The following is a 23,411-nucleotide window of genomic DNA, read 5'->3' on the forward strand; positions in this document are numbered from 1 at the left end:
TTGTTAATTGCAAATTCGATACGATGATTTTTCGCCAAGTTATACGCATTTGGAGTAAAAAGTCGCTTTTTTCCTGAACAAAAAAGCATTTTAAAGAGGAATCTCTGTACTACCATATGCTTTTGACCCCATTGACCTGCGACATTTGATTCTCGCCACGTGTCATGGCAAACTCAAACAATTATTTTTCAATTTTGCATGTTCTCGTTTCGTCATCCGTCATTTTTAAAAATGTTATCTCGCAACATTTCGGAGAACCTAGTTTTAAAGTAGAGATTTCAAGCTTTATTTTCATTTTTTATAGACCTTTCTATCTTTATTATTTACAAGTTATCGTCATTTGAAGTTTAATGATTTTTTTCCAAATTTCAAGTGTACCGCTTTTTTTGGAACTGAGTGTATATAAATGTATAACGATGCATCCCCATTGCACCGTTACTTTTCCCGGCCGAACAACAGCCGGAAGCTGCCGCCCGGAAAACAACCGCCGGGGAGAGGCAGGGCGCGCCGCGTCGCGCCGAACAACCGATTATTCGAACCGTTTAACGGCCGAAGCCGTCAGCAAGCCGCGCCGACGACAGCTGAGGGTGCTCGAAGCATTATGGGTGAAATCCCCTCGCGCTTGACTCCGCCGCGCCTCACCGAGTGGATCCGTGCCGTACCGTTATTCCGCCGCTTGGTGGGGGCATCCCGTTTTTACGCCGGCGCGAGACTAATTACCCGGGGTATAAAAAGGACCCTCAGGTTATCACGTCACCCAGATTCCGATTCCGCCTGCGATAGCAAGCACGATCCGAACCTACCGATCCTAGTGAAAGCCTCGAGCCACGAACAGAAGGTGGAGAGCACTCCTCCTCAGCCGAGCACTCTCGGTTTCGGGCCTAGGATTAAATCCGATCAATCTATATTTCCGCCAGGGAAGATATTGGAGCGAACTTCGATATTGTCGAGAGATCTCGACCACGGCAAAAGATCCCGCCGCCTTACCGCCGTTGCATTCTGTCACCGGGGTAGAGAGGAGAGCTACCTCCGACGAGCTGCTCTCGTCGACACGGCGTATTCCCGCGACGATCCATCCAACGCGAATAAATAATTATTTTAATTAAATAGCGAACGCGAGCGTGCGTTCGATATATATCGAAATTAACGGCAGCCAAGACCGCGCGTCAAAACATACAAAAACACCGGCACGCGACGCGTACGTCACGCGGTCATCAACCGCGTATTCAGTCGGAACAACTGACGCGTTTTTGCATTACGCAAAGCCTTTAAAGACATTCTTATTTCCGAAATGCGCGATTTAGCGAACAATTATACACGGCGTTCTTTTTCTCACCGTACGAACACTTGTACATTTTTACATCGTACATTTATATCGTAGATTCACACACCGTACACCGTACATTTATATCATACATTTTACCTCGTACATTTATACCGTACACCATACATTTATAGCATACATTTATATCGTACATTCACACATCGTACACCGTACACGTTTGTACTTACATACACACTTACACTCACATTTCTCTTGTACATATTCGACGTTAAATAAATTTGTTTTAATTTCTAACGTAATAACCGAGTGATTCATAAATTTGCCTAACAAACCGAATCTTGATCCCGGTTGGGACTATCTGCCGGCAGTTCGCGGAAGTCGTTCGTGACAAATGCATGCATAAATATAAACATAAGATACATATATAATATACATATATGTATATTAAATGAAAAATTAGAAGACTTTTTGAAAAAAGATACAAGTTTTTCGCACATACATACTCACATGCAGATAAAAAGATAAGCACACATTGTCTAAATAAAACCGAAATTGGCAAGCATGTTGCAATTTAATCAAAAAAATATTTAAAATATTTAGAAAAAAAACTTACGAATGACATAGAATGACAGAGAAATCATTTATAAAAAGCGCGCAAATCCACCATATTGGATTACCTAAGAAGAACCAATCACAGGCACTGCGAATACCCGATCTCTTATATTTACCCTACTCCGGCTCGGCTCGTCGAATCGTCAGGATTCGAGAGAAGGGGAGAATCAAACTTGTGCAACCACTGCGATTTTACTAACTAATGAACGTTTATTATGTCTGAGTTATTTACAGTGAGTGTGTACAGATGTGCATGTATATGTGTGAATGCCAGTGTAATGTGATCGTGTGTTTGTATAACGCTATATGTGAAATCTAATGCTACGCGAGATATGAAATTAGCAGTTCTCTAAATGACTACGAAGACGGAAAGTACTGGCTCGTGCAAGCGGTATCTTGCAGGTATACGGAAACACGTAACTTATCTCTACGAAGACTACTAGCGCATACAAGCGATATATTGTAAGTACTCGTGACGGCACGGAAACACGTAACTTATCTCTACGGAAAGTGCAAGTCGTATCTTGCAGATACTCGGGACGGACACGGAAATACGGAACTTAGGACTAGTGTACTGTCGACGGCGCTCAGTGTCAAGACAGCTCAATGGAGCCGGAGACATCCCGTTGAGTTGAGAAACACCTCGATTCTGACTGGTTCAGGAAACCGGAGATACTCGGTGAGTCGGGAGACACTTCGACCGGGACTGGTATCAGGAAGCCAGAGACACCCGGCGGGAGTCGAGAGACACCTCGACCTGGACTGGTGACCCGAAGCCGGAGACCCGGTCGAGCCGAGGAACACCTCGGCCGGAGAGATCTGGTCGGGATCTCACCTCGATGCGCTGGTCGTGCCGACTTTATACTCGATCGGAGTTCCCCTACCTGGTAAGTCGCTCAGGTAGGGATACGAGAAAGAGATACGGATAATCGAGCGAGCAAGTGAGCGAGACAGCAGGCGCCAGGCGGTGCGAGCAAGCGAGAAAGTGAGCGTATAAACGAGATAGTGAGCGAATGTATGCGGTTGCGAGCGAGAGCTAGTGCGTGTCAGAATAATAGCGGGTGAGACAGAGAAGTAACGCGTGTTAGTAAGAATATAAATATATTTATTAGTAAATTAGAAAATTAGTAACGGACGCATCGTTGCACCATCATTTTATTAACATTTGACGGCCCAAAATACATAATTTTGCTATGGCAAATATATTATATATGGCAAATATATATATAACAAATTTACAAGTTGATAAAGAATTACAAGTATTTTTTCCGCATCCTATTACTCAAAAACCAATTTATATCATATTAGACGCGTCATAAAATTAAATTAATTAGAAACTGTTTTGCTGAATATAAGTTCCTCAAAATAAGAACAATAAGGAGATACGATACGATTGTATGGAAGAGTTGATACATGTACAAAAAAATATAGATTACATGTAAAATAAGTAGACTTCTCGACACTTAAATTGGCAGGATATAAAAATGAAAGACTATCTCGCGGTGCAAGTTTTTAGTAATAAGTATTTAATTGACCAATTGGAATACAGTATCCCCTTCGAGAATTTATTAAACTCTCAGAATTTGCAAATAGTAAAGCAACAGAAGAATTCTATTTAATGTTTAATAATGTACAAGGTGTCCGTCGTATCACCTGCCTAAAAAAAACCATAAATAGAGCTCGTTGAATTAAAAAGTCATATACCATTTTGAAATGGGCGCATCCCATTTGGACACGTAACGATTGGACACGGAATGATTAGACACCGCACGATTGGACACCGTTCCACATGGGTTTGCAATATTCCACGCGAAACGAGGTTCAACACACACCGCTGTATGCTTTCGGTATTAAACGAGGTATATTATTGTACGGTTCCACATGGGTTTGCACCAATTGTGCAGCGTCCAATCGTTCAGTGTCCAATCGTGTGGTGTCCAATCGTGCGGTGTCCAATCGTGCGATGTCCAATCGTGCGGTGTCCAATCGTTCCGTGTCCAATATTACGTGTCCAATCGTTACGTGTCTAAAAAAGTGTCACCCTTTTGAAATGTACCACGTAAAATTCGAAATATTAATTAAAAAAGATCGGCCAATGCACGTTGCTAAAAGTGCGCGCCGCCATTATGTTTCAGAGAGTCCGTCCACCGCTCCCTCCCCACTCACCGCTTCGCCGCGCTTCAACACACTCATTGCTCCTCCCCTCTCCAATTACCGTTTCGCCGCTAGCAGCCATTATGTTACAGTGACCGTCTTCGCTGCCGCGCGTTTCTAGCCATGCGCATTGGCGGATATTTTTTAATTAATATCTCGAATTTTACGTGATACATTTCAAAATGGTATATAACTTTTGAATTCGGTTCAACAAGATCTATTTATGGTTTTCTTTTTGGGCACGTTATACGACGGACACTCTATATATGATCTATTAAATTCTCGAAAGTTTTATACTATTCCGTCTAAACTATCTATTACTAGAAAAAATATAACAGAAATTACACAAAAAAATTGTTTCATGATTATATTTTTTCTTTGAAATATCAAGGAACTTTAATTTTGAATTCAAGATGTAAACTGGATTTTTTGGATTAATTATTACTTTAAATTGTATTACACAGAAATATTTAAGAATTGGATACAAACAGTAATATATCGCATTTCTTAACGTATCTTTAAATTGTCAGGACTACTTAGAACTATTTTTTTCTACAGTACAAAGTCACAATAACATTCTAGTATGTGTACAATTTATGCCAGTATTTAAACAATTATTGACCTATGCACAAATTTGTAGTTCGAAATATGCGAATAGTGTTGCTCAAGACGGTACTATCTTTTTAAATGTTATGTATTTTTCTAAATGTACTTCCACTAATATATATAGATATTGATGATACTTATAGAACTGAGGAAAATCATACTAAAGAATAATAATATTGATCATAGTTATTACACACATGCTCTATTAAATAATAAATCAGGATTGACAACGTACTTGACTATATTGCAGGATTTATATAGTATACAAAATATCAAAAGATATATCATCCGAAAATAGAGATGTATGTGGGAGGAAGTCAGACGTATCTATACACTCATTCGGTCAACAAACGGCAGAATCCATCCGTGACAATGGCATCGATGCATATCCTATGAAGAGAGCATTCACACACTTTTCAGCCCAACGAATAATTACTCGAAAACAATATTCGTGGACTAGAAAAATATGTGCAAGTGGCTGGATCGGGAATCGAACCCAAGTCTTTCGCTTTACGGGCAACTGTTCTAAACCACTGAGTTATCCAGACCTTACACCTAATGCTGATATTTAACACAGTTATATGCGATTCCAGAGTGATGTTGGAATCTTGGTCGATGGATACAATACTAATTGCTACGGAAGATCCCTGAAAGGTCGCTCGCTGACCAAATAAGTGTTGGTGAAGGTATTCGCGTGCATACTAGCTTCCGACTGGCCTTTCGTAAGGAACCCACAAGCAGAATTCCATAGAGCGATCACATCCCTCAAGATCCCTCTAGTAAATAACAATATCTTCACTGTATCGATGGAAAACAGTGGCGGATGAATCCTGAACCGTGGCTAGCCTCCAGTAAAGATAAGGAATGTATGTGAGAGGAGGTCAGCAATATATGTTTAACTGTCCTATACAGTCCTTTCTCGTGGGCACACCTTGTCGAAGTGAAAGGCCCAGTAATCGAAAGGTGAAACTAACGTATCCAGTGCTGTCTGGCCGCTTCTAGCCGTGCCAAGGCGGGACGAATTTTCCGCACAGCATCACGTCACGAATCGGTGTTGACCTGGCTGACCGAATGGCTCCTATGTGGCAAACGCATTAGTGCGCTGGAGGAGCAAGTCGATAGCCGTGCTTTAGGCGGAACCTCTGCCTCATCCGAAGTGGTGAGCCGGCACGAGCTCGTTGATGCGTTCCCTTGCCCGTCGGACGTCGCAAGTGAGATTGGGTGAACCCTACTCTGCCGATGAAACGATCCACTCCCATCCTTTTCCTTCCTCTTATCCTCTTTCCATTCCCACTTATCTCCTTTCCGTTCACCTCTTTCACACTGAAAGAGGGGAACAGGGGCCACCGGAAACCCTCCGGGCCCTGCGTTTCTGAAGTCATGGACCCAGCGGCAACGGAACCGGGGATTTACTAATCTTTTCTTTTCTTCAGGGTTTTATTTTCAAGTACATTGGGTTTCGACTGTCGCCGTCTTCAGCTTTGTCGTCAATAAGTCATTAAGTCGTCGTTGTCGTCGCACTCGGTCTCGACGTTTCCCACGAATGGCGCTCGTCTGAAGACTACGGTGTAAGGTACCGTGCTTAGGATCTGTATAGTCACGTAGACGCAAAATATTGTCCGAACGGCTCACTCCGAAATATCTGCCATTCTTCCGTAGGCTTGGCGATTCTTCATTGCTCGACTCCTTCCACCGTGCTCATGGGACCAGTTATGGGTTCGTTCAAATTTAGAACTTTAGACGTGGTGAGGAGGCCTGGCTGATCGCTTCCGGCCTGGCGCGGCCGCTATTAGGAAAGCGCGGGATGTCGTTGAGTCGCGCGTCTGCTCGTCCGTGCGCTCGATGACGGTCTCCATCCTCTCGAGAGTGTCTCATCGAGCAGTACGCGCGCAGGCCCGTGACACAACACGCGGCGATGCACAGTCCCTAGGTTGCGGCCTTCCTGTCGTCAGAATAATGTTAGATTGTTGACCGACAGTGGCTTACGCTGCTGCGGAGTGGACCGACCTGTCTACGGAGAGTGATCTTAGAATTCTAAAGGCTCTGCAGCGTCGACTCCTCATTTCAATGGCCGGCGCATATTCCCTCGTGGGAATCGTTGTGTCGTCAAGGGAGTGATTCCGGTCGATATTGTTCTACGGGAAAACATAGAGCGTTATCACGTTAGAGTAGGAGAGAACGCCAAGATCGGTAATGAGATTCCCATCGGCACAGATAAGAAAGCCGCGATAGAAGAGATTAGGAATGAGGTGACAAACATGTGGCAGACCCGATGGATTTCCTCTAGTAAGGGTCGTACTACATTCGCATTTTTTAGGGACGTGCGAAACATTCTAACCGTGCATTCGATCAAGTTTAACCTTTTCGCTGCGGCGAAGTTTAATGCAGAGCGCGCGTGACAGATGGCACATATTCAGCCGTGACCGCTATAAATGAATCCTTTCGCTATTGCGCATCGCGTATCATTTTGTAAAAAATATATAGAAATTGTCGAAAAACAAAGTCGCATTGCAATAAAGAAAAATTTTTGACGAATTTGTATTTTTTATTCCATTTTAAGTATACACATTTTCTATTTTAGTAACAATTGATATAATTTTAATAATCTTGTATAGTATGATACATTTCAAAACATAGATATATACATATAACCCTACATTACATTTTTTACATTGATAATGCGTTTCTTTTCTCTTTTTATTTTGTACACAGGACACATTTACGTCTTGCATTTTTGCGTGTCGTCGTTTTGTTTATATATTCTGATGGAAAATGTCTGTCAATTAAACGAAAGGGAACATTTTCATTACTTCTATAATACTTTTTGTGTAAAATTTTTTACTTTGGCCTTATCGGTTTGAAATTTCTTTTATTAATTTTAGATGGAAAGAAGCAAATGATAGATTTCTTTTAAATACATTTTTATATAAAATGTACGTATTATAAATAGTCAAATCCATTAAATGGAAAAAATATTGTTTATACCATTTTAAGCATTTTTTAATAGAATTTACAGAATTTAAAATCATATCAATTTTGTCGACTGCGCCTATCATTATTATAATCTTACATGTTATACTTTCTGAATCACTTGTATTTTCGAAATCATTCATATATGAAGTCATCAAAATATGACGTTCCTTATTGTTAGACATTTATATATAATGTGGAATACATGTTGTACTTCTTGAATCACTTGTGTCTTCAGAATTACTTATATATTTTGCATAACTAATTTATCTATTATAATATTTATACACTGTTATTTACATAATGTTACTTATACATTGTTATTTACTAATTAAAGATGTCAAATTCAGGATTATGAAAGAATTACTTCTTAATAAAGTGTAATAATTGTAAAATCAACCTTGCTATGCAGTTGGTACGAAAATATTTGAATAATGATAATATAAATATTGAGCGCCTAAAGGGGCCAACAGCACCATTTAGGTAAGATCAGTTGAACGCCTTAAGGCGACTACAGTATACTATTATCAAAATTTCAAAACGCCTAAAGGCGCCAACAGCAGCGAAAGAGTTGCAAGACGTCAACATTATGCAGAACATCCTTGTAATAATGATTTAATTGAACTTGTTAGGTTGCTTATTCAAGAAAATCCTCATCTAAGTGTGCGACAAATAGCACGACAAACAGGTAAATGAGTATTATTATCTTATTGTTAGATATAAGATTAAAACTTTAATTAAATCAATTGTTATTGCAGTTCACTTCTTTTAAAGTTTTCTTTTAAAATAGGAATATCAAAATCTTCAATACATAGGGCATTAAAAAGTCTGCAACTATATCCATACCGTGCTGAGGAACATCAGCAATTAATTTTAAGAGATTTCGGAAATCGAAGAATATTTTGTACATGGGCTTTACAAAAAATAAGAGAAGATCCAGATTTTTTTCAGCGAGTACTATTTACAGACGAAACGACATTTTTTAATATAAAAGGAATAAATAAACAAAATTGTCGCTATTGGGCTGCCGAAAATCCTCGTTGGCTTTGTCAAATTCCTTCTCAGCACCAGTGGAAATTAAATGTGTGGTGTGGAATTATTGGCAACCATGTAATTGGTCCGTATTTTTTTGACGCAACTCTCAACGAAGAGATATGCAAATTTTTTAACAGACACTTTACCAATCCTGCTTGAAAATGTTCCTCTCGATGTACGTGTGCGTATGTGGTATCAACAGGATGGCGCACCGGCTCATCGAGTCAGATATTGTGTAAATATATTAAATCAAAAATTTCCACGTGCATGGATCGGATTAAACGGACCAATTGCATGGCCGGCAAGATCATCGGATTTAACGCCGTTAGATTTTTTCCTTTGGCAGGATAAAGGATTTGGTCTACGACACAGCTCCCACCACACAAGAGGACATGCGTCAAAGAATTATTGATGCATGTGCCTCGATTAATGTAGGAGAATTACGTAATGTGCAAGCTTCATTAATTCGCAAATTCCAGTGGTGCTTAGATGAGAACGGCGGCCATTTCGAACATTTACAACATTAAATTCATTTTTCCTCGTATATTAATGTTGTATACCTAGGTATAATATACTTTTAATGTTGTGTGTGTACATAATTATTATAAAAACGTTAAGTGTGTTCTATAAAATGTTATATCTAAAATATTATATTATGTCTAAAATAAATAAATATGTATAAATAAATAAATATGTATACGCGTTTATTAATCTTAATAATTTAATTAAAATATTAATAATAAAAATTATGTTAGTCACACAATTTTTAAAAATTATTTGTTTTAAGATTTATCAAAATTTTATGTTTACTAAAAAGTATTTCACAAAAAAAAGCTATACTTTGTTATTTATAAAGTTTACGTTTGTGTGGTTTATGTCAATGTGTCATATAATTTATTAAATGTCCCATAATTATATTGATTCATAAGCTTTCTATTTATATTTTTCGTACACTGAGTATCATGATTAAATAACAACATGATATACGTCAACCTCTAATGCACGAGTCAGAAGTTGGCTATATCGCAGGGCCGAAAATGAAATGGTGGACGTCGCCCGCGATATTTCAAGCCGGAAAATCTCGTATAATATGTAAAATACTTACATTAAATCATACATCGTTATATTCGTTTCAAACAGCGCTACAACTTTTATTATATCAAAATATCTACATTATTATAAAAAAATTATGCATATCTCTCCGTTCTTCAATACAGATAAATTTTATAATCAATCACTATGCTCGCAATAAAGTTCAGTTCAAGCCATTTAATTTCATATATATTTGTTATGGTCTATCTCTTTTAGTTTAAAAGATAAAAGGGGGTGGCCACTTCTAGGTGGGATACGCTGTATATACAGGGTGTATCAGACCACCCGTGCCAGCCAAATATCTCGAAAACCAAGAACGACAGACAAAAATATTTCAGACAAAAGTTGTAGGGTTTCAAGTAACGTATTATATAGTAATATTGGTACGAACTTGAATAGTGTTGTCAAGGTCACGTGAAGGTCATCTTAAATTTCTTAAATGGAACCCCCTATTTTTCATTACATATTCTTGTAGCTTATCTCGAGGGCTTTTCAAAACACTATAATAAAGTATTGTTTCATTGAGTACTTTTCGAGTTATGAGGCTTGAAATAATATCTTAATTTTACATAAACCATAAAATCTCTTGTAAAATATTCATTTTTCGATTATATTACCTTAATACTTTTATGTACAAAATAATGAGAGGAATCAATTGGTGTAATGAAAATACATAGTTGTTTCGAAGAAAAAATATGTAATTGTTAATTGCAAATTACATATTTTTTTCTTCGAAACAACTGTGTTTTTTTTTACACCAATTGATTCCTCTCATTATTTTGTACATAAAAGTATTAAGGTAAAGTAATTGAAAAATGAATATTTTACAAGATATTTTACGGTTTATGTAAAATTAAGAAATGATTTAACTGGCACCATCTTATGTCCCCCTTGAAACCATACAACTTTTGTCTGAAACATTTTTCTCTAAATTGCTTTGTTTCCGAGATATAAATTTTAAGACTTTACGTGGGCCACCCTGTATATATATACCTTCTGTCAAATAAGTATCCGGAATTGTTTGATAAAACACATAATATTGGTTTAATAATCCAAATTTATTTTGTCGTCTTCAAAATAGGCCCCATTTGATGCGATACACTTATGCCAACGAATAATCCAGTTGTCGAAACACTTGTTATAGGCTCTTTCCGGTATGGTCTTCAGCTCCTTCTGCGAATTTTGTTTTATTGCTTCAATCGACTCAAAACGTCTTCCAGGAAGTGGTAATTTGAGTTTGGGGAATAAAAAAGAGTCACACGGGGCCATATCTGGCGAATACAGTGCTTGATCGATGACATACGTAGAGTTTTTGGCCAAAAATTCGCGTACAAAGATCGATGTGTGGACGGTGCATTATCGTGGTGCAAAATCCACGAATTGTTCTTCTACAAATCAGGCCTTTTCCGGCGAACATTCTCTCTCAAACGCCTCATAACGCCTAGATAATATTGTTTGTTGACTGTTTGCCCCTCCGGAAGGAATTCCGAGTGGACAACACCATAATAGTCAAAGCAAACAGTCAACAAGACTTTGATTTTCGAGCGACTTTGACGTGATCTTTTCGGTTTCGGCTCCTTATCAAAGCGCCATTCCGACGCTTGCTGGCTAGTTTGCATGTCAAACTCATAAACCCATGTCTCGTCACCCGTTATGATGCGTTTCATGAATGTAGGAATTGGCTCGTTCAAGCATGTCTTCAGCAACCTGTTTGCGGTGCTCTTTTTGAAGAAAATTCAGCTCCTTCAAAACAAGCCGTGCCGAGACTCTTCTCATGCCTAAAACGTCAACTAAAATGGTGCGAACGGATTCGTGAGATATGCCCAGATCTTGAGCCATCTCTCTTAAGCTTGAATGACGATTTTTCATCGCAATTTCTTTCACTTTGTCGATGTTTTCTTCAGTCGAAGACGTTGATGGTCGGCCGGAACGAGGCAAGTCTTCAACCACTTCTCTGCCTTCTTTGAATGCTTTGTACCACTCGTATTCTTGTGTTTTCGATAGAGGTAACTCACCGTAGACCTTCTCCAACATTTTCAACGATACAGCACAAGAAATTCCGTTGGCAACACAAAACTTTAAGCAAACTCTTTGTTCGATAGATTGCTCTCTGCGATTTTTTTATCCATTTTAAAAATCGCAGAGCACATTAGAGGTCGACTAACCTAACGAACAGCTGTAAACAAACTGTTCGACCAATTGCGCCAAAACTCTACGTAACAATTAGGTACAGTGTTGCCATCTTACAGAAAATAAATTTTTCTCGTACCTTTTACGCGGGCTTTTTAAATGAACAATTCCGGGTACTTATTTGACAGAAGATATATATATATATATACCTAATATATATATATATATATATATATATATATATATATATATATATGTATATATTAGGTGTATAACTAAGTTCCCGCCGTTTTTTTACTTGAAAAATGTATTTATTTCAATAAGAAAATGAATTAATATATTAATCAAAATATAGTCCATTGTTTTCTATGACTTTTTATCATCTTTTTTACAAAAATTGGATTCCGCGGCGATAGAACGACTTGTTTTTTTAAGCAATCCATTGATCGATGCATTTTTGGACTTCTCTTCGTAATTGGAGAAGCGTGTATCAGCGAGCACGTGTTGCATTGATCGGAAAAGGTGATAATCCGATAGGGCTAAATCTGGAGAATAGGTTGATGCGGAAGAACTTCGCATTCGAGCTCCAATAGTGTTTCTTTTACGATTCTTGCAACATGAGGTTGCGCGTTGTCATGCAAAAGAATCACTTTACGTCGATATATATATATATATATATATATATATATATATATGTATATATACAATTATGTGCAAAATAATAGCACCGGCTGAAAAAAATGAAGAAAATTCTAAATTTTAACAAAATTAATCAACTGAAAATTACTTTATTAAATATACATCAATTAATAGAAACATAAAATATAATATTTCATTATTACAAAAAGATAACAATGAAAAAATGGAATTTTTTCATTTATTCGATGTGCAAAATAATAGCACTTTTACATAAACTATGTATATAAAAAACAGTATTTATTTTAATGACTTTGAAACATTTATAATATTAATATTTTGTGTTACTGCCACGATTTTCAATAACAGTACGACACTTTCTTGGCATGGAGTCTAACTTGGAATTAACTTTTGACACCGTTCAACAGAACTGGAAGCCCAACATTTCTGGATTACATCCCACATTTGATCGGCGTTTGTTGGCTTCCCATCACACAAAAACTGCTTTTTTAACATCAACCCACAAATTTTCAATAGGGTTGAGGTCGAGAGACTGTGCTGGCCACTCGAAGACATCAATTTTTTTTTGTCCTGAAACCATTGTTTTGCTTTGCGCGAGGTGTGCTTCGGGTCGTTATCTTGTGGAAATATCCATTTCAGTGGCATCTCTGATTTTGCGTAAGGTAATATGGTCGTGTTCAATATGTGAACATACGAGTGGGACTCGTTTGACCACGTTAATATTGACCACGGTGATATTGACCACGGTGATATTGATCACGGTGATATTGACCACGTTGATATTGACCACAGTCCCGATTGACCACATTCCCGATTGACCACGGTGATATTGATCACATATGTACACACACACACACACGCGCGGGGGGTGCCTTCGGCCCCCCTCCTGCAACCTTCCCGCCGATAGGTAAGGTGGACAATCGCAATGTGGTCAATATCACCGTGGTCAATCGAGACTGTGGTCAATATCACCGTGGTCAATATCACCGTGGTCAATATCACCGTGGTCAATATCATCGTGGTCAATATCAACGTGGTCGATATCATCGTGGTCAATATTAACGTGGTCAAATGGGGCGCTCCCGAACATACAAATTAGCATTCATTGTTCTTTCAATGCGATAAATTGGACCTGTTCCATAGTACGAAAAGGAACCCTAAATTTTTATGTTTCCTCCACCATGTTTAACTGTGTTGGCTGTATATCTAGGATTAAATTCTGACTTTTGTGGTCTTCGAACAAACTGACGAATACCAGGAAATCCTTTAATAACCACTTTACTCTCATCACTCCATAGTATGTTACGCCACTTTTCCACTGGCCAATCAATATGATCCCGTGCAAATTTTAATCTTTTTTGCACATTCTTTTTTGTTAACAAAGGAACTTTTCTGGGAGTGCGAGCAAATAGCTTATTTTTCACTAGCCGCCTTCGAACATTTGAAACATCAATATCCAAATTTAGATCCTGTTTCATCTTAGAGGATGAAATGAAAGGATCTTTTTTGACGATATTAACTATTCGTCGGTCCATTTTCTGCGGTTTTACTCTTTCTGCCCCTAGTTTCTGCTTTTGGTTTCCATATTATTGCATTTCTTATCATTTTATTTGAACACGATAAAGTTTCTCTAATAAATTTATACGATTTTCTATCTCGGCGCAATTTTATAATAAGTTGTCATTCTTCATTTGTACAGTGGCGCTTTCTTCCCATTTTGTCTCTACAAATAATACTAATAACTTATATTCTTTTTCAAATAATAATAACTCTTATCCATGCCGATTTACAAATTTCAAATAATTAAATCTCACCAAAAAATTCTGCAATTTACTGCACAAGAACTATGTTGTGTTATTTTTTTTGCACAGTGAAGATAGTGCTTTTCCGTTTTTACACCGATGACAAGTATTCAAAATTCAACGAAACTAATCGAACTCTATGCTTTTAGTTTAGTGTACTTCTAGTACTTATTTTAGTATAGAGATGGCGCTGTACATATTGAAAAAGTGGTAAATTCAAAAAATATTTGAAATATTTCTGTGCGGTGCTATTATTTTGCACATAACTGTATATATATACATATATATATATATATATATATATATATATACAGGGTGTCAGATTCGTGAGGGACCAAACGAAAAGTGATGATAGATTGGGTCAAACTAAGAAGAAAAGTCCTCTACCATTTTGCAAAATTCGCAATAATTATTAAGTAATAAGCAAAAATGTCACATGAAGGTTACCTTCAATTTTTTAAATGGAACCTCCTATTTTTTATTATGTATTCTTATAGCTTATCTCGAGAGCTTTCCAAAACACTATAATAAAGTATTTCTTCATTGAGTACTTTTCGAGTTATGAGGCTTGAAATAATTTCTTAATTTTACATAAACCATAAAATATCTAGTAAAATATTCATTTTCCGATTATCTTACCTTAATACTTTTATATACAAAACAATGAGAGGAATCAATTGGTGTAAAGAAAACACATAGTTGTTTTTACACCAGTTGATTCCTCTCATTATTTTGTACGTAAAAGTATTAAAGTGAGATAATCGAAAAATGAATATTTTACAAGATATTTTACGGTTTATGTAAAATTAAGAAATTATTTCAAGCCTCATAACTCAAAAAGTACTTAACGAAAAGGTACTTAATTATAGTGTTTTGGAAAGCTATCGAGATAAGCTACAAGAATATGCAATGACAAATAGTAGGTTCCATTTAAGAAATTGAAGGTGACCTTCATGTGACCTTCAAATAACTCTTCAAGGTCAAACCAATGATACCATCTTATGGCCCCCTCGAAACCAAACAACTTTTGTCTGAAACATTTTTCTCTAAAATGCTTTGTTTCCGAAATAATTCCGTGCGTTAATTAAAATGGCTCACCCTGTATATATATATATATATATATATATATATATATTGTGACCGTTAATTTTATTATAACGGCATGAAATTAATTACGGCCGGTGACGTTGGCCCACAGCACACCTTCGGCGCGATTTTTTCCAAAAATTTTAATTATTATTAACTCGAAATTTTATAAGCGCCAAGTGCGGAAGTCCGTATCACTCTAAAAAAAACTTACCGATATCAACACACTTGAAAAGCTCTTAAAATAATCGCGACGCTCGACTAGCCCCGTTTCGAGAATAGTAGGTGTGAGGGGGCGGTCTAATTAATTATAATTAACAAGGAAGAATCTTGAATGCAAGGTCGCTGGAAGAAATACAGATCAATATAACAGTTAGAATTATAATATATTTAAAATAAGCTGGCAAAACAAATAGAGTCGTATAGATTGAAAGGCGTCATACAATCTGTTTAATTTTATTAGCCGGCAGCGACGGGCCGGTGTGCGAGCGCGGTTACAATGATATCACGTGTCGCGCGAGGATAAAAAAAAAAGGCGCGAGAAAAAGTTCTCGAATTTCGCGCGATACGACTTATCTGAGTCTCGACAGCAGAGAATCCGAATATATTTCACAAATGCTGTTGATGATATTCGCCCCAGTAATAATCTCTATAAAAATTATAAGAAAAAAATGGATCGAAAAGATAAACTGAAACGTGCAATGTTCGGGATGTATAATTGCCGGTGCAAGACTAACAAATTTTCCGCATGTTTAACTCAAGTACGCCGCTATTAACATTTCTATATTAACAAAACGAAATTAAAGACGAGCTGAGTATTCCGATTCGGACGACGATAAATAATTCGGTTTTACATAGGCTTGAACATCACAAATATCTCGAACGGTTACGTTCGGTAGTCGTCCCGAACTCAAGGAGAAACTCTATTAAAATGGCGCGAAAATGTATTACATAGAACGCTAATAATTATACAAATTAACGAAACAATAATCACGGCCGAGTCACTTGAATATACGAGTCGACGCTGCGACGTAATTGTCAGCTATCGAAAATCGTAATTGCAGGTGTGTATGAGCTCGCGCGAACAACAATCTCAATTAACAATTATTCTACATAAAATTCTACAAATAGATTGACTGTCGGCGTTAATAATCCGGAAGATAGGGCACTTAATTTAAGAGAGCTCGAACAAAGTCCTTCGGCCGACCGTCATACTTTACTACGCAAAATCTTTAAAACGCAAAATCTCGAAAAGCAATTTAACGACAGCAGCAATACGGCACCGACATTGTTCGAGCGAATTCTACCTTATTATATGAGATAGCGGCTTGATGAGGTCGATGTTCGTCTCACCGGTGGCTCCTGGTACTCCTCCGTGATCTCGGCATCCAGATCGATGGTTTAGGGCCGTCCTCCTCGCCGGTTCACCGAACAGTGACGAGCGGGAGGCCCGTCGGAGTCACACCGGCAAATTAATAAGTATTTAAGCCTGTGGCGCTTCCGTGTCCCTCAAGATCGTCGCGTGGCCCAATTAATCCTGCGGTCTCCAGAGCTGTATTTGTGGCTATCGCGCCCCCATCTTCTTGTAAATTTTTGATGATCCTTTCTTTTTCGCCGAGCGCGAGAGACTTTTTTCGGCAGCCGCTCGCCGTTATTTCTCTGATCTTTCTGTAGCGCTGATATCGGCCAAAGCGGCTCCAACTCGGGGTCCCAGTACGTTGTTTTGATTTCTTGGAGTGGCCTTCCCCTGAATTGGTCCTCGCACCTGCTGAGAATATAAATTTTAAAGGGGCGGCAGCGGTAGTCTTGAGATGACTCCCTCGCTAAAGATTGATAATAATACTTAGCTCGGCGTGCCCCGGTTATTCGGTGTCTCCGCTCGTCCCGCTTCTATTTCTTCCTTTCCTTGGACGTTCCTCTTCAGGTTGAGTCACTAGATGAGATCCCATCATCCGCTCTCGCCGCGCTTATTACCTAACCGCTAAAATTAATCGAAAATCGCAGTAGAGGCGAATCTAATCTCGCCCCCCCCCCCCCCGCAGCTGCTCTCTCCCTAAATCAAGGGAGAACGAGGGTCCCAAAATCGTCCACGGTCGGATCTCGCGATCCTTCTGACGGACTCAAAGATGTCACGTCACAATATATATATAAAACCAAAAGATATAATATACAATTGTTCGTAATACTATGTAATAACTGTGGTTATTTTTTACATTTATTTTATTACAACATTGTATAATATTGTAATACCTGTGATTGCATAAGAATTAGAAATATGTTACAATAAAAGTATAAAAAAAGTTCTGTTTTATGCGCTAGATATAAAAACAATACTATATGTAACATACGTTATATATTATAATGTTACAACATTATAATGCATCTTATATGTAAATATACAATAGAATATATGATATTATATATACAGGGTGTCCCCCTACCCCTAACTTGAGCACCTTAAATATCTCCCTTGTTTTTCATGGTAGGAAAAAATGTCAGAGGGAAGAATTATTTTGCTTGAAAGAGCCAATATTATGATGAGAAAGAAATTTTTCTCAAGGTCATTTTTTTCGAGATTTCAAGGTCATTAGCATTTTTTTACACGAAATCTCCCTCTTTTTTTTACACGGAATTTTTATTGCATATTGTTATAGCTTATGTCGAAAGCTTTCCAAATACTATAATAAGGGTATATTTTTATTAAGCTTTCCGAGTTATGAGGTTTGAAATAATTTATTAATTTTACATAAACTATAAAATATCTGGTAAAATATTCATTTTTCGACGATCTTACCTCAATACTTTAATGCTCAAAATAACGAGAAGAATTAATTGGTATAAAAACAACTGTATGTTTTTCTTTTAACACCAATTGATTTCTCTCATTACTTTATGTATAAAAATATCGAGAAATAAATATTTTACGAAATATTTTATAGTTTATGTGAAATTAAGAAATTATTTCAAACCTCATAACTCAAAAAGTACTTAATAAAAAAATATATTGTTTTAGAACGTTCTAGAGATAAGCTATAAGAATGTGCAATCCAAATGTAGGGAATTCCATTTAAAAAAATATTGATGACCTTGAAATCTCAAAAAATATGACCTCGAGAAAAATTTCTTTCTCAACATAATATTGGCTCTTTCAAACAAAATAATTTTTCCCTCTGACATTTTTTCCTATTGTCAAAAACAAGCGAGATATTTAAGGTGCTCAAGTTAGGTGGGACACCATGTACATCAAAATTTTAATTTATTTATTACCTATACCTCTAGTACAGTACTAGGGCGCGTTCGATTTCATGCATGAAATGCATGAGTGTCTACTGCAGAGCATGAAGTACAGAGTACGTTCCGTTTCTTCATGTACGGATCATGCACCTCTAGTAACGGAACAAATTTCATACAATTCATGCAATATGGATGGCGGTTTAAAATTTACTAAATCACAATTAATTGCGATAATATCTGTTTCATCTTCTTTTATAATAAAAGAAGAAGACTCACGTTTCTCAAATAGCAGTAATGATAAAAATGAATTTTCAAGTGATGAAGAAGAAACTGATATATCAACTTTATATGATATTCTTATAATGGAAAACACAAAAGAGAATATTTCTTGTGAAAAATTAACTAATATTAAACTAATATTTAATTAATTAAATATATTAATATTTATTCAAGCTATATAATAAAATCTACGTAAAGCTAATTGACAAATCAATCAATCCTAACTTATAATAATTAAACGGGCTAATATTTATTAAATGCATGAAACTGCATGGAGTGCCTCACCTTGCGAGGTTAGTTCATGTAATGGAATAAGTAGGTTGGACCATGTATGCAGCATGTGCGCATGAAGAGAAACGGAACGAATTTTCATGCTTTTATGCGCATCGTGCGTGAAACGGAACGCACTCCTACTATATAAATTATAATACATGTATGTATATATATATATATATATATATATATATATATATATATATATGTATGTATATATATATATATATATATATATATATATATATATATATATATATATAAGGTGGTTTAAAAGTCTGGAAACGGTCAATTATCTCCGAAAATAGTGGTCCTATGGGAAAATGTTTCAGACAAAAGTTGTAGGGTTTTAAGTAACGCATTACACAGTAATATTACTATGACCTTGAAGAATGTTGTTAAGGTCACGTCAAGATCACCTTCAATTTCTTAAATAGAACTCCCTATTTTTTATTACATATTCTTATAGCTTATCTCGATTGCTTTCCAAAACACTATAATTAAGTTAGTTTTTATTAAGTACTTCCCGAGTTATGAGGCTTCAAAGTTACAGTACCGCCGGCATTAGCATGGATGTATGGATAAAGAAAAAGGTGAGAAATCTAATTTATCAAATGTTCCAATTGACGTTTTTCGGCAGTTATACAATGGGCTAATCTTTCGTAGAAGTTATTCAATGTATTTCCTATTTGAGCAGGCGCGATAAGTGTAGCTTCATTAGTTATTCGAGCCCAAAGTTCATCCAAATTACGAGGCTTTGTTTCATAAACCCATAAATTAGATTTCTCACCTTTTTCTTTATCCATACATTCACACATACATACACACGCACGCACACGCACACAATCATACAAACACACACACAAACACACACACACATACACACACGAGGTGTAAATCCGACCGTGCAACCTCCACGCGATACACCTTGGGTAATGCTAATGCCGGCGGTACTGTAACTTTGAAGCCTCATAACTCGGAAAGTACTTAATGAAAACTAACTTAATTATAGTGTTTTGGAAAGCACTCGAGATAAGCTACAAGAATATGTAATAAAAAATAGGGAGTTCTATTCAAGAAATTGAAGGTGATCTTGACGTGATCTTAACAACACCCTTCAAGGTCATAATAATATTACTGTGTAATGGGTCACATAAAACCCTACCACTTTTGTCTGAAACATTTTCCCACAGGACTACTATTTTCGAAGATAATTGACCGTTTCCAGACTTTTAAACCACCCTGTATATATACAGGGTGTCCGGAAAATCGCCAGTACTTCGGGAAGTGATTCGGGACCCAAAAAGAAACAAAAAAAGCTATATAAACATAGGTCCGGAAATAAGTCGTTTTCGAGTTATAGTAACTTTTATAGAATAACTTTTATAGTAACTTTTAAAGAAAAAATGTAATTTGCAATTAATAATTACATTTTTTTTTCGAAACAATTATGTGTTTTCTTTACACCAATTGATTCCTCTCATTATTTTGTACATAAAAGTATTAAGGTAAGATAATCGAAAAATGAATATTTTACAAGATAGATTTTACGGTTTATGTAAAATTAAGAAATGATTTCAAGCCTCATAACTCGGAAAGTAATTAATGAAAACTAACTTAATTATAGTGTTTTGGAAAGCTCTTGAGATGAGCTACAAGAATATGCAAAAGCATATAGAGTGTCCCATTTAAAAAGTTGGACGTGACCTTCAGGTGACTCTTTAAGGTCAAACTAATGGCACCATCTTATGTCCCCTTTGAAACCATACAACTTTTGTCTGAAACATTTTTCTCTAAATTGCTTCGTTTCCGAGATATAAATTTGTAACACTTTACGTGGGCCACTCTGTATATATATATATATAAATTTATATCTCGGAAACGAAGCAATTTAGAGAAAAATGTTTCAGACAAAAGTATATATATATATATATATATATATATATATATATATACTTTTGTAAATATATATATACAGGGTGAGCCATTTTAATCAACGCACGCAATTATTTCGGAAACAAAGCATTTTAGAGAAAAATGTTTCAGACAAAAGTTTTATGGTTTCGAAAGGGCCATAAGATGGTATCATTGGTTTGACCTTGAAGAGTTATTTGAAGGTCACATGAAGGTCACCTTCAATTTCTTAAATGGAACCTACTATTTGTCTTTGCATATTCTTGTAGCTTATCTCGAGAGCTTTCCAAAACACTATAATTAAGTACTTTTTTGTTAAGTACTTTTTGAGTTATGAGGCTTGAAATAATTTCTTAATTTTACATAAACCGTAAAATATCTTGTAAAATATTCATTTTTCGTTTATCTTACCTTAATACTTTTATGTACAAAATAATGAGAGGAATCAATTGGTGTAAAGAAAACACATAGTTGTTTTTAAGAAAAAATATGGAATTGTTAATTGCAAATTACATATTTTTTCTTCAAAACAACTATGTGTTTTTTTTACACCAGTTGATTCCTCTCATTATTTTGTACGTAAAAGTATTAAGGTAAGATAATCGAAAAATGAATATTTTACAAGATATTTTACGGTTTATGTAAAATTAAGAAATTATTTCAAGCCTCATAACTCAAAAAGTACTTAACGAAAAGGTACTTAATTATAGTGTTTTGGAAAGCTATCGAGATAAGCTACAAGAATATGCAATGACAAATAGTAGGTTCCATTTAAGAAATTGAAGGTGACCTTCATGTGACCTTCAAATAACTCTTCAAGGTCAAACCAATGATACCATCTTATGGCCCCCTCGAAACCAAACAACTTTTGTCTGAAACATTTTTCTCTAAAATGCTTTGTTTCCGAAATAATTGCGTGCGTTAATTAAAATGGCTCACCCTGTATACAGGGTGAGTCATTTTAATCGACGCACGCAACTATCTCGCAAAGTAAGCAAGATAGAAAAAATGTTTTATACAAAAGTTGTAGAGTTAGAGGGGGACACCTGATGGTAACCTTGACTCTGACCTTGGAGTCCAATTTAGGGGTCATTTCAAGGTCAACTTGAAATTTTTAAATGGAACCCCCTATTTTTTATTCTTGTAGCTTATCTCGAGAACTTTCCAAAGCACTATAAGAAAGTATTTCTTCATTGAGTACTTTTCGAGTTATAAGGCTTAAAAAAATTTCTTAATTTTACATAAACCATAAAATATCTAGTAAAATATTTATTTTTCGAATGAGTCCCGATTGCGCACATTCCCGATCGGACACAGACCTGATCGGACACAGTCTCGATCGGACACAGGCCCGATCGGATGTGAAATTATATAATAATAGACCTCATTTCGCACTGAAAGCACAGGGCAATATAGGTTGACTCTCGCTTCGCGTGGAAAGTTGCAAACTCATATGGAACAACAATAGATCTCGTTTCGCATTAAAAGCACAGAGCGAAAGCATGTATCTGATCGGACTGTGTCCGATCAGTTCTATATCTGATTGCAACTCTATGTGTCCGATTGGAATTGTGTCCGATTGGGCCTGTGTCCGATCGGGAATGTGCGCAATTGGAACGATCTCCATTTTTCGATTATCTTACCTTAATACTTTTATGTACAAAATAATGAGAGAACTCAATTGGTGTAAAGAAAAAACATAGTTGTCTTTAAGAAAAAATATGTAATTTGCAATTAACAATTAAATTTTTTTTCTTAAAAACAACTATGTTTTTTACAACTATGTTTTTTACACCAATTTATTCCTCTCATTATTTTGTGTATAAAAGTATTAGCATAAGATAATCAAAAAATGAATATTTTATTAGATATTTTATGGTTTATGTAAAATTAAGAAATTATTTCAAGTCTCATAACTCGAAAAGTACTCAATGAAATAATACTTTATTTTGGAAAGCTCTCGAGATAAGCTATAAGAATAAGCAATAAAAAGTAGGGGGTTCTGTTTAAAAAATTAAAGATGACCTTCATGTGACCTTCAAACGACTATCCAAGGTCAAATAATTGCCAGTATCTTATGTCCTCCTTGAAACTAAAACTTTTGTCTGAAACATTTTTTTGAAAAACCTCCTTATTGAGATATTCGCGTGAATTGATTAAAATGGTCCACCTTGTATATATAGAATGTTTGTGCTATCATCCTCCAAAAAAACCATAAGTAGATCTCGTTAAACAGAATTAAAAAGTCATATACAATTTTGAAAATCATTACGTATTTCGAG

At 36.2% G+C, this 23,411-nt stretch overlaps 1 protein-coding gene across 6 annotated transcripts in view; it reads right to left on the reverse strand.

The window, feature by feature from the left end:
* Magu (SPARC related modular calcium binding-like protein magu) overlaps positions 1-23,411 on the reverse strand; it is a 345,184-nt gene that overhangs the window by 16,305 nt on the left and 305,468 nt on the right. The window contains exons 9-10 of one of the 6 annotated variants that reach the window (XR_014437430.1): positions 6,665-6,792; positions 3,037-6,595 (exon numbers count right to left, since the gene is read on the reverse strand). The exons of 3 other annotated variants lie outside the window; for them this stretch is intronic. Coding sequence is in view for 1 of the 3 variants with exons in the window: in XM_083092358.1 (XP_082948484.1) it covers positions 6,764-6,792 (29 nt within the window). In the remaining 2 variants the exon portion in view is untranslated. Of the gene's footprint in view, positions 1-3,036; positions 6,793-23,411 lie in introns of those variants that run through there. 2 more of the 6 variants (XR_014437429.1, XM_083092358.1) reach the window with 2 other exon arrangements.

The sequence above is a fragment of the Camponotus vicinus genome, unplaced genomic scaffold (assembly GCF_025532165.1).
Source record: "Camponotus vicinus isolate PSW18456_S1 unplaced genomic scaffold, iyCamVici1.0 SCAF_2, whole genome shotgun sequence".
Lineage (NCBI taxonomy): Eukaryota > Metazoa > Arthropoda > Insecta > Hymenoptera > Formicidae > Camponotus > Camponotus vicinus.